Source organism: Pithys albifrons, chromosome 9 (assembly GCF_047495875.1).
Source record: "Pithys albifrons albifrons isolate INPA30051 chromosome 9, PitAlb_v1, whole genome shotgun sequence".
In the NCBI taxonomy this organism is placed as follows: Eukaryota; Metazoa; Chordata; class Aves; order Passeriformes; family Thamnophilidae; genus Pithys; species Pithys albifrons.
In genome coordinates, this window is record NC_092466.1 from 27,527,827 (window position 1) to 27,546,396 (window position 18,570).

The following is an 18,570-nucleotide window of genomic DNA, read 5'->3' on the forward strand; positions in this document are numbered from 1 at the left end:
TGATGGATCTGTAAAAGTGAAGTTGCACTTTTGAGGGTAGATCTTACATTCTCTCCTATGAGAAGTCTGACTCAAAAGCACTGGTCATAGCTTTTTACCCCTTTTATTCTTGTTTAATGGTAGGATGCTTCTGGCAACACCAATAGCTACATGATATATTTTTTATTCTTTTAATATACTGTGTGTTATAGGAGTGTAGGAAGTGATGGTAGAAGCAGAGATCAGTTTTTTAAAAGTATTTGAACACCATTGTTTGAGTGAATATATTGCTGATCCAGTACAGTAATTAATAGATGTTCCAATGTCTGTCAGGAAATTACAGCTGTATATAATGATGGTCTGGGAAATATGTCAAAGAGATGCCATGGGGTCTGTAAATACACCAAGTGAATAAATATAAAGGAAATATAAGAATGAAGCTGAAAGATAAAGTTGGTGCAAATATGGATGGGTTTAAGTTGGTGCAGGATTATTTTAGAGTGAAAATCAAAGCAAAATTCTTACATGTTAGAAAAATCAGGTTCTGCACTTTGGAGCTTAAGATGTGTTTAAGACCTTGGCTGGCCAACATAATAGTAGGGTTGTACAGGTGTCTCAGATTGGCTGCCTTTTTCCTTCTGTAGTTGCTGAATCTCCAAGAAAATTTCTCCCATGTGAGTACAGACTCCAGCTGTTGGTACCCTGCTCGTTTTCTGCTAATGCAACTGTTTGGCAAAAGTAGTAGATATGGATGGATATCCATAGGAAATGCAGGTGTCTGAAAGCCAACCTAAACTACCTGGTATGAGCAGTAATAGCAATGTCATGGAAGAAGCAGCTGCCAGACCATGAGATGTTCTCAGACTGCAATAGTTCATGCATGGCTGTTTCTCCATGCTCCAACAAGGACACGCAGGAGTACATCCTCCTATGGAGTAGCGAAATCTGAGAATGTGAGACTAGGTGCAAAGTCACTTGTCTCTCTCACAATGTAGATGTTACCCCAAATAATTGAAATTTTCAGGAGAGCTTAACAGATAAGAGCCTAAGATGACTGATTTCCATTTTGAAAGTGACTTCAGCTTGTTTTACAACTGTAAAGGTGTTGGAGTTTTGTATTTTACAAACGTATTTAAGTGTCTAAGTGTGTTTTTAATCATGTGTTAGACTCTCCTGTTTTATTTAAGAGAAGAGAATTTGGCAAATGAAAAGCAGAGAGAGCTGTTTTTTCATCTTGAAACATTCTTAGAAGATAGTTATGTGCAGTGCACAGCTGCAGGAAAAAGGAGAGCACAGCAGTGTGCAGTGGACAATGGTTTTCCTTTGAGGAAACAATGCTGCTGCTGACAATGTTTTCTGATATTACAAGCTACATGTCTGGAAAAAAAAAACCTTGCTTTTATCTGCATACCTGGTAGAGGTAATAGTTTTATAGCAATAATAGGAAGTCCTTTTTCATTGGTATCAGAGTATTTACAAATCCTTTGTAAAACTACTCCAAAATGTAAATACCTGTGTCTGCTGATATTGTCAGTTCAAGCAGCAATATGATCCTTTCTTAACACAGATTTCAGACCACATTTGATATAATGGACTGGGGAAGCAGCAGGAGGAAATTGTTATTCTGTACAGCATTTTAGGCAAAAAGACTGCTTTTGGCAAATGCAATGAATGAAACAGCTGACTGGGAAGATCTGCAGACAGAGTCCCAAAAAATAAAGATAGTATTTTGCCAGAGCCTTAAAGCTCCTGTGAAGAGCAATATTTCCCCTCATTTAACTGTTCTGGAAAAGGGACAATTGGAAACAAATTCTAGAGTCCTCCTGCTGTTTACTGACCTAGACCTATTCCAAAGAAAAGGTACCTTCACAATCTGATTAATCAATTTGGGTAGAGTGATGTGCAAGGGATCCACTCAGTGAACACAAACTTTACACTGCCTGGCATCTTCATGCCATTGTAAGGGGACTTGACTTTCTTACTGATTACAACCCCTTTAAATCTCCTCCTCGATCCTGCCACCACCATAGCAGTAAAACAGGTGTGCAGCTAGAGCAAGAAGAGGTGATAGCAAGACTTCCCAGTTTTGAAACCATATACAGGCAAAATAAAATAATTTAAAAAAAAAAATTATACTCAGTTAATGGACTCAGCTTCCCAAAGTTTGCTGTGAAATCAGTTTTCATCTCAGGTCAGCAGCAATTCTTCTTCAGTGGGGTTTGGAGCAGAGACTGGAAATTTGTCCTGCTGAAATTTGGCATCTTATCACCTTCTCTCAGGTTAATTGTTCTACCTGATGTTATTTACTACCTGAAATTCTGACCCTTAAGTATAAATCACAATGGAAGTGTGTCTTTGTCTCCTTCTCCTTTCCCTGTATTGAGCTTTGTTTGACACATTTATAACTATTTCCTCTGTAATATTGCCACTGAAAAAAATGGAATTTTTCATGGAGGCTCCCAGCCCAGTAACCAGGGTCCTGTCCATTGTGAGGTCACTTGCCACTTCTTGCCTCAATTTAGCAGGCTGTGTTGACAGATAAAATACAAGTCTGTTTGATAACCTAGGGCTTTCCCCACCTTGCTGTGGTCGATATAACTGTATTCATAAATGAATGAATTCACAATACAGTTGCATTTAGCAAGAATAAAGTAAAAATGTGCACAGGTAGCAGGGTTGTTTGCTTTCCTTCTGAAATGCCAATGAATTATGTATTGCTCTTGTAATTTGAAAGCTTTTTCTTCCTGTTGGGTCACATGCATCTTTGGTTTTATAACTTCCTAAAAAGATATTATCTTTCCATACAGAGTCCTGTATTGCTACTAGAAATAGCTTGTGGTATTTCTAGAGATTTTATTGGAATTTACACATGAGATACAATAGTCCTTATTTTGTGACCACATACACATGTAGTTTCTCAGACTGGTATGTTTCAAGGTGGGAAACCCTATTTCATCTGGGCAACATGTTATTCAAAGTGTGTGTAAGTTGAAGCTGTAGTAATGTTCATTCATATTCCTCTTGTACAGATCTTGGTTCTGTAAGGGTGATTTCCATACTCCTGGCTCTAATCCACCAATAATAATGGAAAAATCCCATATGTTTTCTATACTTGGGTTGTATTTGAGTTTTAGAGATACAAAAGCTTTGGGCAGTACAGGAACAGTTAATGTGTTTTAACCCTGCCTGGGTGTTTCTCTGCCCTCTGAGGTGTGGCTAAGTCAGAGTTCACCCTGCTCCTGAGTCCCATTTGTGCTGGGTCAGTGCTCACAGAGCCACACCTGCCCAGCAGCACAGCACTTGTTGTGGTGGCTTCCCCGTTTGCAGGGCTAAAGAGCTGCTCAGGGTGTGAAGAGATGGAGCCAAGCATGAAAAGGGAGAGCTCTGTGTTCTACGTCAATGGTTTGTAAAAGCTGAATAGCCCACGGGGGAGTAAAAAGGTTTGACTTCAGCTCATAGCTTTGCTCTCAGCAAAGACCTACTGATTTGAAACAAACAAAACCCCCAAACAAACCAAGACCCAAACACACACAAAAAACCCCAACAACAACGACAAAACAAACAGAAACCCCCACAAATCTGAGCCAGTTATAACATTATTTTATTTCCATTTTCTAGGCCAACATGGAGAACTAGTTACTTACTGAATACCTTATTTGTTGTAGCGGAAAAGAATACAGACCTTCCTTTTGCCCTGTTTTTGTTTGCCAAAATAATTTATGCCCTAGTAGCAATATCTTATAAGGGTAACACTGAATTCCTTGATACTATTAAGATCTAATTCAATGTAAGATGAAGTTGTATCTCATACCTGGAAGGAAAAAGATCTTTGATAGGGGAGTGTTCTCTGAGATTTATTAGGAGCTATTAAATTCTTAAGAGGTCTCTGAATTTTTGTGTCATGGAAATGAAACAGGAAGAAAGAAAACAAGTGCCCTTTGTTCATCCAAAGCGCAGGTGTCACTGAGGTGTCTCACAAGGGACGGACCAGAGCAGCTCTTCCAACTTGACCTACTGGCTGTTGCCTTTTTCAGTGTGAAGTTTTTTAACAAACTAGCTTCACAATCATCTAAATCCGTTTGCCTAGCTTTTAAATAATAATTTGCATTTATGAAGGTCATAAATTGAATTCTCCTCCTTTTTATTCCTTTTTTTTTTCATATGCTGTTCTGTGAGGGGGCTGCAGTGATTGTGATTTGGCTCGAGGGGCAGATGTGAGATGCCAGTGCTGCAGGTGTCAGCACGTAGGTACCATTCTGGTAGTTTTGGTTTACATCTGGTCTGTGCAGAAGCAATTCATTTATTTGAATGGTTCTGACAGAGGGATTACACTCTAATTTAATATTTCTATAGATGGGGCCCTTTGGCACTATTCTCACATTATATTCATAACAATTAATTGCAGTGTATCACCATACACAAATGAGGACAAACAACAGCTTTAATTTTGCTGCTCTTGCTGTCAGTGATTCTGGGTTGTGTGCACATCATACAGTTTTGTTCCGATATGCTATTTCTTATTGCTGGTGATAACTGCTAATGCTTCTTTTTATCATAGTCTGTCTGTTTCAAATCTGGTGGATGAGTCATATTATTCATCCCAAACATTAACTTTTTAGAGCACCTTTGCTATGGATATTTCTAGCAGTTAATGTTCTAATGTATTTATAGTAGCAAAGAATTTGAACATTTACAGTTTTCAAACACGAAAGCAGTTAAGTCATTTTCCAATTGTTACCTACATGTCAGAATTTATAAATTCGTGGCTTGTATCTAAAATTACACAATATGCTCAGACTCTTTGAGGAAGTTTTGATGGTCATTTCTTGCCATTCATTTTTTCTGCTACTTGTTGCTTACATGGTTAGCTATTGGCTTTTAAGCAGAATATATTTCCATAAACAAAACAGCATAGTCACGGAAAAAAGCCGTGATTGCGTGTTGTGTACCTGACTGCATGGTATGGGGAATTCTTTGTTATACTGTCTGCGGGTTCATAAACACCAGTTAGTCCAGTGTTGTCAGGATGTGTGTGCCAACACCCACAGTCAAATAGGAGTGGCACCATTTGACCTGTTACACCTCCAGGTAAGAGAGTCATTTCCTTGGTGCTTGTTAATATACCACTGTAGTTTTCACATCTCAACAAGTACCTCACTATCTCACTTCAAAAGTCTGGTAATTCTGACCCAGTGCTCTCTACATTGCAGACCTGTTGTCCAAGTCACTGTGCTTCTCCATCAGACCTGGCTTAGTATTGATTAGCCTGAAAAAATAATTTTTAGATGTCAGGAAGGGATTTTAACTTAGAGAAAAACAGAGCTCTTCTGCTCCCATCTGCTGTTTGGGTTTTGATATCATAAATTGGTTGAGAATGACCACTTTATTTCCACTTTGACTACTCATACAGTTCACCAACCTCAAAGGACAGAGCTTGGCAAAGCCATTTGGTAGGTGACTTGAGAGAGCACTCAGATAGGAGTACTGAAATATCCTGTACTTCCAGGAGCCTTTTTTGAATCTGAAAACACTATATAGTAAAACATTCACCTCAAGTGTCTGTGTATAACCACCAGCTTTAAATATTTTTTTTTGTTTAATTGCAAAGTGTTTTGATAGAAATTTCTCAGTTAACACTCTAGCACTTATACCTGAACTTTTGTCCTTGTAATGTTTAATACCACATAGTACATCAGTGCAGTGCCAGCAGTGCTATGTATGTCCATGGTTTGCACACTCTGACAGCAAACAAACATGCTGCAGCTCTTTTGAAGAAACCATAACACTATAGTTGAGTTGTAAAATTATTAAGGGGAGTTAGAATTGGGAAAAAAGAAATGAGAGAGGTGCACAAAGTTGGAGTAATTTCTTACTATGCATCTTGCAGGCATGGAAGAATTGCAGAGTAATGGGAGTTTTTTTGTGAACTGGCATTTGGTATCTCCACTATTGAATCATACAAGACATTGGGAAAATGCTGTGTTTTCTGATAAAGTGAACTGCAATAGTCTTTAAAGCTTTCAATTAAATGGCCCTGTGAAATTGAAAGGAATAACAAGAAGGAGGGATGCTGCTCTTCTTCCTCACTAAATAGGGCATATCTGTGTAGCTGAGAACACCCTCTTATAAATAAAACCCTTCTAAGCATCCCACATGTATGAGTTGCTTCCCTGCAGCTGGATCTGAGGCATAAAGGGAATTCCATGCCTGGTTTCCTAAGGAAGGCACTCTCAGTAAAATTTGAAAGAGCATCGGAGGTCTTGGTGTTAAACTTGTGATGGTTCAGGAAGGTGGATTGAGAGACTCCTGACATATGGGAGTACCTGTTGCACAGAAGACCAGGGAGCCCATAAGGCAGCAAATTCCACAAACATTGATAAAATTTTAACTGAAACTTTTATGCTCTTTTATTGTCTTCTGAGCCTGTAATAGAGCACTGCTGGAAATGAGGCTCAGTAACAATGCTGTGGGAGGCAGACACACAATGTATAGTTCAGAGCCATTAAAACCTTGCATTAATATTGTAAAATCTTGATGTAGATACCTGTACTCTGCTGCTGCCTGTTTGTTTTTTGACTGCAGTAGAAATAAATTACTTGATTACTTGAAATGTTGGGAAATAAAGCTGCATTTTTTTCACAAATTGATGTACATTCTGTGTCCTAAAGTTGACAAAAGTAATTAGGTCTTAAGAAATTGACAAAAACCTACAAAATTTTCTATGCCTTTAGAGAGCAGTAAAATGGATTGCATCTGAAACATTTTCCTGTAGCAGGCAAGTGAAGGACAGCTTAATGATCTGTGGAAGGAATAAAGTAACATTTAGCATGAAATATGTTTATTAAATGTCATATGTTCATAAGATGCAGCAGCTATTAGCAATTCATTTAATGTTTCTGTGAGACTGGTTATATTTTACAGACACATATTATCAAACACCCATTTGGAAATAATAGTGCAAAAATCCCTATAGTAATTCTAAGAAACTCATTGACTTATGCCATCTTAATAGACACTTTGCATCATTTATTTATCCAGAACGGGATTCTTTTCCCACAGAACACTGCGTTCAAGTGAAATCTTTCACACCTAGGACAAGATAAATAATCTAATTCAGTACATATGGTTCCAAAAACTTTCCAGACCATATGTTTTGGAACTAATAAATATGCTTTGGGGTTTTGACAAAAAGTATGAGTCCACTCCCATCTGATATTTAGCTTTACGAGACCTTGTCACAACATAGTTAGGAAAGGACCAGTGTTGTGTGTGTAGGGATTGGCATTTTCAGAGGACTCTGCATGACTAACTATGCCAATTGCTACTGTAATTCAGTGGAAGTGCTTAATGACTTAAAACATCTCAGCCCAATGTAGATGAATGCACTCAGCCCCATTGGCCAGCACTCCTGCAGATAAAGGCAGGTCCATCTGCAGAGGCAGCGTGATGCCACTGCACTAACCTGGATCAGGCTCGAGGATTTTACGCAGTGCAAATCTTGGCTCTCCAGGAACCATTGTGTTAATGACACAGATGGAGAGAAGAATATATTTCTCCATAGCCTAATTCTCTCAGTGGTTCCTCGGGTGTGGTGGTGATGCAATCGCCCACTATGCAATTGAGACCTTGGGATAAATGTCATTGTTATATCTGCTGTGGAAGCCAAGAAAAGAATTCAAAATCGTAGTCGCATGGAAATATTGGTGTTTGTCTTTGTGTAGTCCTTAACAGAATCAGAAAACCTGGTATGTGAGGCCAAACTTTTAGATGGCAGTATAAAATAAGTGTAATGTTTAGAGCCAAGAAAGAGAGGTGGGGAGGAAAGAAACTTTGCAGGAGATGATAGGCTTCACTAAGCAACAGGAACATAAAATTAAAATGACAATTTTTGCAGTTGCACTGCATATACAGGGGTTTACTTTTCTGTGAAAACTGCATAATATCAGACAAATCTTGATTTTTTTTCCAGGAATGTTTATCAGAACCATTGGTTGTAATAGTTTATGCTAATACCAGTAATCAAGTAGCCAGGCTCTAATGTGCAATGTTTACTGCAGTCTTACTGTGCCAGGGGAGGCTGATCTGACTGTTCACACTGGTTTATCATTTTCAACATGTATTTAGGGAACACTTCATAAATAACCTTGTCACCCTGAGCTATGAGGTCTATCGGGCAGCTTCAGTTACATTTGATGTTGTTAGTAATTTTCATAGGAACAGCATTACCTTTTTGGTAAATAAAATAAGAAAACATCTCCAAGTTGCCTAACTGAAGACAAAGTGTGAGCACACTGTTAACGTGCTAATATTCTGGGATGAATTAAAGTGCTTATATGTGTTGAGCAGTTCTGTTGAATTAAGAATGCTAAGTAAATCAGCAAAAATATATCTGTATAAAGCAACAGCAGCTAACACTTACCTGCTCTCTCATCTCATTGCTGAAAACAATTGATTATTCAGAATAAAAATAAAACATTGTTGCATTTGTTTGACACTTGTTGCCAAGCATTTTTTGCCAGGATCTGAGACAATTCTTAAATAAATTCTTCAGGTGCTTAGTAAGTTTAATAGGGTAATTTCAATAGGCTATTCATTGATTTGAAATTAGACCCATTTGTTCTGCTGAATTTATAGCTATAGTAGTAAAAATTAATCTGTACTGATTTACAATATTATGAATATCAATAGAGATAGCTTATGTTGTTTGATGGGATTAAGTTCTTTTCATTAATATCCAACATAGTGCCTCAAAGAGAAACAACATAGTCTATTAGCTGCAAAGATGATAATTTAAGGTCTTTAAAATGATAGAAAAGAGGCAGGTTTCATCCTCTGAGTCTGCATACTGCAGGTCAGGTAAGTAGTTGAATTTTCCAACTTATCTTGAACCTGAAGATGGAAGCATTGCTATTATTTGTTTGCACAAGTTAGAAACAGTCTTTCCACTTCTGTGATGAAAACCACAGCCACAGGCTGCAAGCATTCAAAGGGAAAGAAAATCAACAGTTCATTCCATTATTTAGCCCTGTGTATAATTTATATAACAAGAGGCTTTGCTGGATGTTTTTCAGCTTTTCCTTTGTTATGGGATTGATAGTGGGTGGGGGGTTCTGTCCTGAGGCTGTATTAGAGACTTCCCAGAGCCATACAAGCATTGATAGCAAGCCTAGTTTTGTTTCCTCCTGTACATTTTTTTTCCCGTTAAGAAGAAATGGGCAAAGCAATTAACCTTTAGATGTTGTCTTCAATATTTATATTTGCAGATTGAGGACTTTAATTTGGTTTAAAATAAAATGAACTGTATCTATGCAAATTGAGAATGTGAATCTTTTCTCATTGTTTACACTGAGAGTAGAGGAGATTGTAAAGTTTTTTATAGCTCTACAGCATTCTTTCTTCCTTTGTTATAATTTCTTTAACTGTGATTTGTAATTTCATCAAAACCAGACCAAGTATCTTGTAATGGATGTGTGTCTGTAGGATTTTCATTATTGTGTCTTGACATGGATAGGCCAAATTACCAAGATATTCTGTATACTTACTCTTACACCAGTTAAAGTGTGAACAGCCTACCTATTGCAATGAAATTTTTCATCTGGAAAAATTTTGTCAGAGAGGATAAAAAGAGGCCACAGGTACAATTGATTCAAGGTCACTCTCAGGATTTAGTTTCGTCCATTTTTAAAGGTCTCACTGAGGGACTTTTCCGTCATGTCCTTCAGTAAAGTTATTTTGAAAAGAATCAGTAGTTGAACTATTTTGCTTTTATGTCTCTGATTCCCCTGAACAGTCTCAGTCAGTTTCACAACCCCCACAAATGTTTTGAAGACTACTTTTATGTAAATTAATTACAGAAATAAACTACAGGAACTTCTCTAAAACAAACAACAAAATAAAATTTTATGCTCTTTAATAATTGAGATTTTTAAAATACATTATTACATGCTGTTGCTTTTTTCTTTTGATGCTAAAAAAAATAAACCAACCTCTGAGAGCATTAGTCAGTTTGACAAGAGAGAGAGAAAATGGGAGCAATGTACCCTTCCTACTGAATAGAGAAATTCCTTCTCCTATTACTTTATGTACTCAAATGCAAAATGAAGAACCAGAAAAATAATATACTTGAAGGTTCAAAAAAAATCTATATTTTTAGACACATTTATTTGTAACTGGTTGTTTTTTAACTTCATTAAATATACAAATTGGCTGATAAGTGTGTACTGTCAAACATAATGAAACAGTGAATAAGAGAGCAGTGGTTTGTATCTTTAGGTAGCATCCTAATCTAGCCGTCTTTTGAATGGAAGGATTTTTCTTTATTTCTGACCAAGTTTTATTGGGCTAATACTTATGAGCTAAACTTTGTTCTGTGCCTTCCAGACAGATAATCTGTTCAGAGTACTTGAGCTGTCCCAAGGTAGCTTGCAGCATATTATCATGTTGCATTTTGTGTTCAAGACAATAATCTACCAAGGACAATTTAACAAATCTTACGATTTTATTGGAAACGACAAATTTCATTTGCAGAGGAAAATACTTTGCTGTTGCACTGATTTCCTAAAGCTGTCTGCTTCATGCCAAAGTCAACTTATCCTTAAAACAGATTAAAATGTCTGTAGTGGTTTACGGTGAGTGCTTTGATGTCCAAGATTTTTCTTCTATAAATCAGTTAGATTTACATGTTCAGTTTATGTTTCTATTCCTGGTGTTAATATGGCTAAGAAAAAGCTCCAGCAAACCACAATCCAAACACAAGGATGTATGGATTTTTTTGTGAAGCACAAATAAGTTAATCTATTAGTGACTGCAAATTTATCTGCTCATCCTTGTTATAAACTATTCCCAGGTATTTATGTATTTATGAAGTATAAATCAAAAGGGCTTTAATATTATCAACACATTTGCATAGTGCAATGACCGTAAGGCACAGTATTTTTCCCACATCAACAAGAAAATACAGAAATATTCATAAAATGAAATTATCTTCCTGTCTGAAAAATATATTAGTTTCTGACAATATAACAACACCAAACAAAAAGAAGAAATCATAATAACAAACATAAAATACTGTTGGGTTATTTGGTTAATGACCCCATCTTGTGGAGCAGCGCCCACGCTTCAGCACATTAACAGCTCTCATATTCATTTTTTTTTAACTGAGTCCTTAAAGAAACTACATTTCTGGATGGTGAATTACTTGGCATTGCACTTGCTGTGTCCAGGGAAGTGCTCTGCAGGCAATTTATCTTTTGTGTATTACAGCTGTATATCAATATAACAGCGTTTTGTCACACCATGGCATACCGGGGTCAATACTTCACATTTCAGTATTTGGTTCAGTCTCACGTCACCACCACAGCTCACTTCCCTGCTTAGCCTGCTGTGGAGTTCCCAGTGCTATTCCTGTCTCTGACATGGACCTGCTGAGAGACTTCCTTGCTGCTGTTAAGAGGGGGGAAGCCCATCTCCAAACCTGAAGCTTGCAGCATCTTGTATTTGCACACAGAGGTGCAAGTGAGAGTGATTTTGGGACTGGTGTCTGCTCCCCAAGGGGCAGCCCCATGATGGTCATAACCAGGGCCAGCGTGGGCTTCATCTGCAAGCGTTACAATGGCAGTGTTTTCTGTTTCCAGGTAGCTGCTCACAGAGCTTGTTGAACTATGCTTAATGATCGGCAGCTTGGATATTTTATTGTAAAGGTTTATCCCATTGGACATCCTTTCATTGTAATCTGGGTAAATCAGCTTTGTCCGCTGTATATATTAGGCTGGTTGCTGAAGTTCTTTTCCCTTCACATGAGATATTTAAAATAAATCACCTCACATGTTTCCACCCACTCCAGTTCAACATATTTCCCAGGAAGGCTACTTATACCCTTGACTCTCACTTATGTATAAGCCACTAAACTGTGAGTTGAAATACTTTTTTTCCTCTTTTTAGGGGAATATTTTATACACATATTTTGAGGAAGTGTTTTTAACCATATTAGTGAACTCAAATGGGGGGATTACATGTTGCAAATGGAAAGCATGTAGAGAACATGTACAGGCCATTTAGGAAACAAGGATTGTTTTTTCAGCTGTTCTGCACAGACTTAAAAGATGATTTTGGATGGTCTTGCTTCATGTGTCCATATCCTTAGTTCCTTGGAGACCAGATTATGGTACTTTGATCTCTCTTACCATTTTTTATGGTAAGCAGTTTTCAACTGCATTTTGATCTAATTTACAGAAGGATGCAAAGGTGTGAATTCCATGTGGATCATATTGACAGATTTCATTGCAGGCACAGAAAATTAGAGGGGGAAAACACATGCTTCAAATCTCTGTGAATACAGTATATTTAATGCACTTATGATATATCTGATACCATGCTTTTATAAAAATGACATTTCTGTGTTCAATGTACTAGGGTTGTTTGTACCTGACATGTTTCCTACAGCCTTCCTCTCTGCACACATTGCTCTTGCAAACTTTGGCAAAATCATGTACTAATCTGTGCTGTATTAAGGAAATGTGACTATAAATTGAAAGGAAGAAAAACACAGTTAAAAATGTTTTCTTTCATTATATTTTAAAGAGAAATACTGCATTTTCATTAGGAAAAAAAAACAGCAAACAAAAAAAGCAAAACCAACTTCCTGTGTTCTTTATAATGCCAGTTATTACCTCCCAAGGAAAAGCAAAGTATTTCAAGTCTAGTATAGAGGAGAATTGCATTTTGCAGCCTTTCTGAACTTCTGCCCTTCCAAAGTTTCAGTCTGGAGTTGAACCTACTCCTCCTTGCACACTCAGTTCTGAGAAGTCAGTTAAAACTTTTTCTGTTGTCCTGCCCCTGCAGGGTGGAGAGCTTGTTGTTCTTTAATGGCATATCAACTTAAATATTCTTCCTATTGGCTTAAAATTTAATGAGTGTTTGGTGTAAATTTAAATCTACTTTGCACTAAAACATCTGTCTATTAAAGACATGTATCCTAATTTATCATGTGAAAAGAGGGTCCTGAAATATTTAGAAGTCCATGTGGTAATTCAGTCAATAAAAGCATTAACACTTTTGCTTCAGTTCTAGGAGTCTTGAAATTATTGCCTCATTCCTGTCTGATGACTAAGCAGGGCACATGGCTGCTTTTCCTGCGTTTCTGCTGTACAGCAGCCATGTCTGCAGTCACCTTGGGTGCAAGTGTGGCTGCTGTGCTGTGGTGAGAGTTGCAAAACCCAGTAAAAGGCTTGATCTCTGTCAGAGAAAATGAAAGCAAGAACCTTGTCTAACTAACAATGGTAGTTAACTTGAGAGAGGAGTTTCAGGAGGATGAGAAAACCAAATCCTTTTGGGACACTGTTGAGTATCAAGTAAAGGCATTCATATACATGCATAAATACACTTCCTTCTTGTGACAGCTTAGTGCCCTAAATTCTCGCCTTAGGATTGCCCTTCAAAGGGCAGGGCTGTGCCTTTCTTTGGGACCAGTACCCCCACAGTGGGCCCCTGACCCCACATGGTCTTCTGCAGCACTGCCATGTAAATACTGAATGCTGCCAGAGATAAGAAAGGTTATATTTACATTTTAGTCTGTTTCTAACATTTCTGTCTCTTTTCTCTTTTTTCTTTTACATGCTTTCATGGGTACAGCGGACCATTTAGGAATTGAATTCATGGGTAAGTTTTAATTTCTCTTCCTTTCATTTCTCATATTTCTCTTGGTACCTTAGGCCAAAGAACATGGAAGTTAATGGGAAGACTCCCATGACCTCCATCAGTGGATTTTGCTTTGGGCGCCTATTATATTTATTGATTACATTTGAAATTATATGAAGGTTTAATTTTTTTCTTGCTCACTGCTATGGAGCTTAAAAACTCCATAATGATGATTTAGTACTTCATTGTTATTTAATGAAGCATAACATAAACATTATGTGGCCATATCATGACATTTCAGGAATAATATTTTATGTGAGATTTTATGAGAGAGTTAAGGCTTATTGTCATGTAAAGGAAAGTAAATTTTAAATTAGAATTTTTCATTATTTTTTAAGAATTTGGTGTTGATTGCAATATCAAATTTAACTAGGTTTAATAAGAAACATTTCATCTCAAGTCAAATTGGTTAGGAGAAAAGCTAAAGTATGAGTGAATAATTGCTTCTTACAATTTTGGAAAGGAAAAGATGAAGTTCTGTTGGCTGAGTTCCTGCTTTTTGATATATTCATAACCTAATGGAATGACAGGCTTATTAGGTCACCATTTCACCTCTCAGCTGGTGATCTTCAGAGAGCACAGGTAACATCCTTGAGGAATCCGAGATTTGTCCTTAACATTTACTGCTCTGGTGCATCCTTTGTGGAAAAACTGCTTGGATAAACCATTAAATATGACTGAAAACACTATAGTATGAAGCTTGCAAATTCATATTTAAGTAATTTTTAAAAATTACTTTTGTTATATCCTTTGTCTATATAAAGTTTTACTTAATTTTTCAGATTTTAAAAATAAGAGTCTGATAGCCTATCAGTTCTAAGTGGCAATATGGGGATTTTATTAAGTGTAAATTATCAAGAAACCAGTATGGTGATGAGCATTAATTGCATGGCAGGCTGCATTAACTAGAGGATACCAAGCAGGTTGAAGGATTTTTTCCTACTGCTTTTGGACTAAAACACTGTTCTCTCTAGAGAACTCCTTTTCTGATCTCCAGTTTTGTGTTTCACTTCACTTTATCTGCAGCTTTAAAAGTGCCAGTGGAATCGATGCAGGTGTTTTCATGGACTTAGTGGACAAGCACAGCTGGGAAATGATTACTTTAAAGGCTCTGCATATATCTCAGGTTTTCTGCTTAACTTAAATTGTGAGCAGCAGTCTTGAGGCATGCAACTTGAAGGACAAGTATATACATAAAAGAAACTGGATAAAGAATATAGATATATAGGAGTCTTCCAGTGAACCTTTCGATAAGAAGCATAAAAATATTACCCAGGGGGTAAAGCAGAATTATTTTAACTTTATTTTGAGGCTTTCAGTTTCTTCTTTCTTCTTAAGACATCTCTTTAAGGCTTGAACTAAAGCAAATCCCTAAAGTCTTGGCTCAAAGTAGTCCTCTCCTATGAGTAGTTTTCAGATTGTCTTATTTAATATTTGAACAGATCTTGATGGTATAGAAATTAATAGAGGCTTTTGTCTCAAGCCTGAAAATATTATGACTATGATCTAAAATGAGGTTTGAGATTGTTTTCTATGGGCTAGAAAAGAATAAGTTCCAGAATTGTATGCAAAAGTGAAATGACTGTGCTTCTTAAATCCTCCTCTAGTCTTTGTGAAGATTTACTTTAGGAAGTGTAAGCAAGTATGGAATCACTACCGTACACACGTGCAAAGTACAAATCCTCACCCCATATATAAAAATATTGGTGAAAATATACTCATCAAATTAGGTGCACTTATTCAAAGCCTCTCCAATGAGTTTACTTCTGTATTGCAGAGAATAATGACAATCAGTGTGAAGATTACTTTTCATTTATAAAAAAATAGCAATGTATAGATGCTGCAGAGCTTAACTTTATTTGTACATGATTCAGGGAACAAATTTTCTAATGTTTTCATTGTATTTGTGGGCTCAGTTTCCTTAGAAATTCCATTTACAAAGTCATGTCCCAGAAATTTTGTTTGAAAACCATGTAAACCTGGATTGCCAGGGAAAGCTGAACTCTTTTCACAGTAGAGAAAGCTGAAATCTCATGTAGGTAGGAACATCTGTCTACAGAGGTGCCCCAGGGGACAGATAAAATGTACAATAACTACACATCTAGTTGCGTGTACATTTGCCAAGGAAAGTAGAGAAGTGTAGTCATTCCCTTTTTTTGTTAGACTCTCAAGAATCATTGTGGCGTATATACCTTTACTTTTACTGTCCTGTTAGCGATCTGTTGTCCTTGAATTTGTGTATCCTTTTGTGAACCAGTCAATCCTGTCTTCCCCAAGAAGTACCCATGGCAACCCATTCCAGAGCTCAGTAGAGGGTGGTGTGTATGTTTCTTTTCCATTACTTGTTGAAATCTGCTTCCTGTCAGATTCTTAATTCTCACCTGCAGTACTTTGAGAAATAAGAGTTGGGTATTCAGTGTATGTACCACATTGACTTTTGTGTTAACTTCTGTCATGGTCTTACACCCCTTCTCCGCCTGATACTTTAATATTGCTGCTGATACTGGTTTGCACTGTCTGTTTCTTTGTATGGATAGTGGAAATAAAGGCAGGCATATTAACGTGCCATGTCTGTTTTAAAATGTTGCATATGTAGCAATTAATGAACAGTTCTGATGTATTCGTGTGCAGCGCCTCTTGAATTAAATGAAAGCCAAGTATGTGTTCAAGGGACACTATGTCCTTAAAAATGTGGATTTAAGAATTGTGATCAGAGTGGTCAAGTTTCATGGAATTTCTGGCAATAAGGAAATGATTGATGCTTTCTAGTATCTCACAGGAAAAAAAAAGGAAAAAAAAAGTCTTGTGTCTGATACTCCATTCAATTTCCATCTCTGATGCAATCTGTCAGAGATGCTTTGGGCAAAGTCTTTTAATCTATCTGTGCTTTAGATTCTCAATTACTGCAGGTTTTGTCAGGCTTTCTGCATTTAGATTCCTCAGCTCTCTGGAGACTATCTTTCAGTAACACAGAAACTATTTCTTCCTTGCAAGAGGGTGCCAACTTCAGTCTCCTTGCCTGTGCTCCCTGGTTCCTCATGAGGGAGCACAGCGGGGAGTGGGAGAACTCTGTACAGCTCCCACAGGAGGGCAGTGCTTCCTGGTCCTCGTTGGTGCACATCTGCATGGTTCTGTGTCTCAGCAATGATGATGCATATGATTATATTTAGATTTCCAACACAGAAGTAAGTAAAAGTTGCCACAATATTCCTACAAACTGGAAAGTTACTAGCTCTATTAACCATTTCACATCTTGGAAAGCAGGATTGCTTTTGGTAATGCTTATGTGAGCAAGAGAGATTATGGGGGGGGGGGAAGAAAAAAAGAGAGAGGGCAAAAGAAGCAGCTTTTATTCAATGAAAAAACTAAGTGATGTATTGTTAGCACTAGATAGTATGGGGATACAAGTATCTACAGCTTACTGTCATTTTTGTCCCAGGTGGTTAACTGCACATCAGGGCTGAATAGTTTACTTTTCTGATGGCAAAATTGTTGAAGCCAAATACCTCTGATAGCAAACATGGTCACTTAGGTGCAATAGCTGAAAGCTGAGTTGTGGAAACTGACTTCGTGCGTGTTGTCCCAGCTGCAGAGCGAAATTGTTGCCTGAGAGCAACCTTTGAGCCTGAGAATCATCTTTGACAATGTGTATACTGGGCTGCAAGTCAGTGCCTGAGGCAAGGAGCTGTCTGTTTTACTAATTTCTTACACTGTGAATGAGTGGACTTAATGCACGTTAAGAGATGAAACATGATGACAAGTGAGTCTTGGAATAACCTGCTAAAACACATGAACAAACATGACTGTTTCAGCATTTTTCCTACACAACCTAATCTGATGATCCAGAATCTTTACCTGTTATTCTGTAACAGTGATTTATGATGGATACAGTTGAAAGTAAAATGCTCCAATAAAGTGTAACAGCTGGGTTGCTGCAGCTTTGATGGAAATACAGTCGTAACATGAAGTAGTCTCCATCCTTGGGCTGCTTAGCAGTTAAACCACTATCAATGGTGTAAACAATTTTAATGCAATAACCTGAATCTCCTCATGTGCGAATTACAAAAACAATATAGCTGTTGCTGTAGTTAGTGACACTTTAAACTTCTTTACTCTCAGGCCTTATACAGAAAATTAATATTTTTTTCCTTGGAACTACTTATCTTTTCTGGAAAAATCAGAAGAAGCTTCACTGAAATCAATGGAGTATGAATGATATATAATACCTTGTAAGTGCTGAATCATTAAATAGCATTTAATTCAGCAGAGCAATAAAGTAACTCAAGAATGGGATCCTCTTAAAATTCATTTATCTCCTTGCAAGGACTACAATGTGAAATATATTCAGTTTTCTGCGTTCTGAGCAGCTGTTGGCACTGGAGAGGATGGTGTATGCTGTGTTTTCACTGTGCTGATTCTCGCTGCCCCCTCATTGAGATAATAAGATGGCTGTATGCCTAAGACTCTGGGAACATATGATCCAGTTACCTAAATGGACTCTGTGACCTCGTGTCATGCACTGTGACAGATGCATTTTGATTTTTCCAAACTCCAAAAGTTGGTTTTGCTGATGGGCAGGATAAGCAAGATTGTAACAACTTCATATTTTCCTGTCTGCAAGAAATAAAAAGGTAAAGTCCATTAGTTCCTGCACAGCTCAAAAAATGTGGAGCTGGTGAGCTCTGAAACTCAATGTCTTGTAGCAGCAACCAGACAATGAAAATAAATAACCAGTGTGTGCATGGACAGTCCTCTCCTTATTTAACATTTAGCAGCTCTTACCTAATACAAAATCCTGTAATGCTCCAGGTTTTCACTGGAAGAGAGGATGAGTGTTCCATCACATGAGATAAGAATGTATGTGTTCTAAAGGATGTATATTTAAAAAATAAAGTT

The 18,570-nt window shown here is 37.3% G+C and overlaps 1 protein-coding gene across 1 annotated transcript in view; it reads left to right on the forward strand.

Annotated features, from left to right (window-relative positions):
* The window catches only part of NRG3 (neuregulin 3), a 345,753-nt gene that overhangs the window by 260,406 nt on the left and 66,777 nt on the right, over positions 1–18,570 (forward strand). Inside the window, exon 4 of the mRNA XM_071563791.1 lies at positions 13,609–13,635. Coding sequence (XP_071419892.1) covers positions 13,609–13,635 — 27 coding nt within the window. The remainder of the gene's footprint in view (positions 1–13,608; positions 13,636–18,570) is intronic.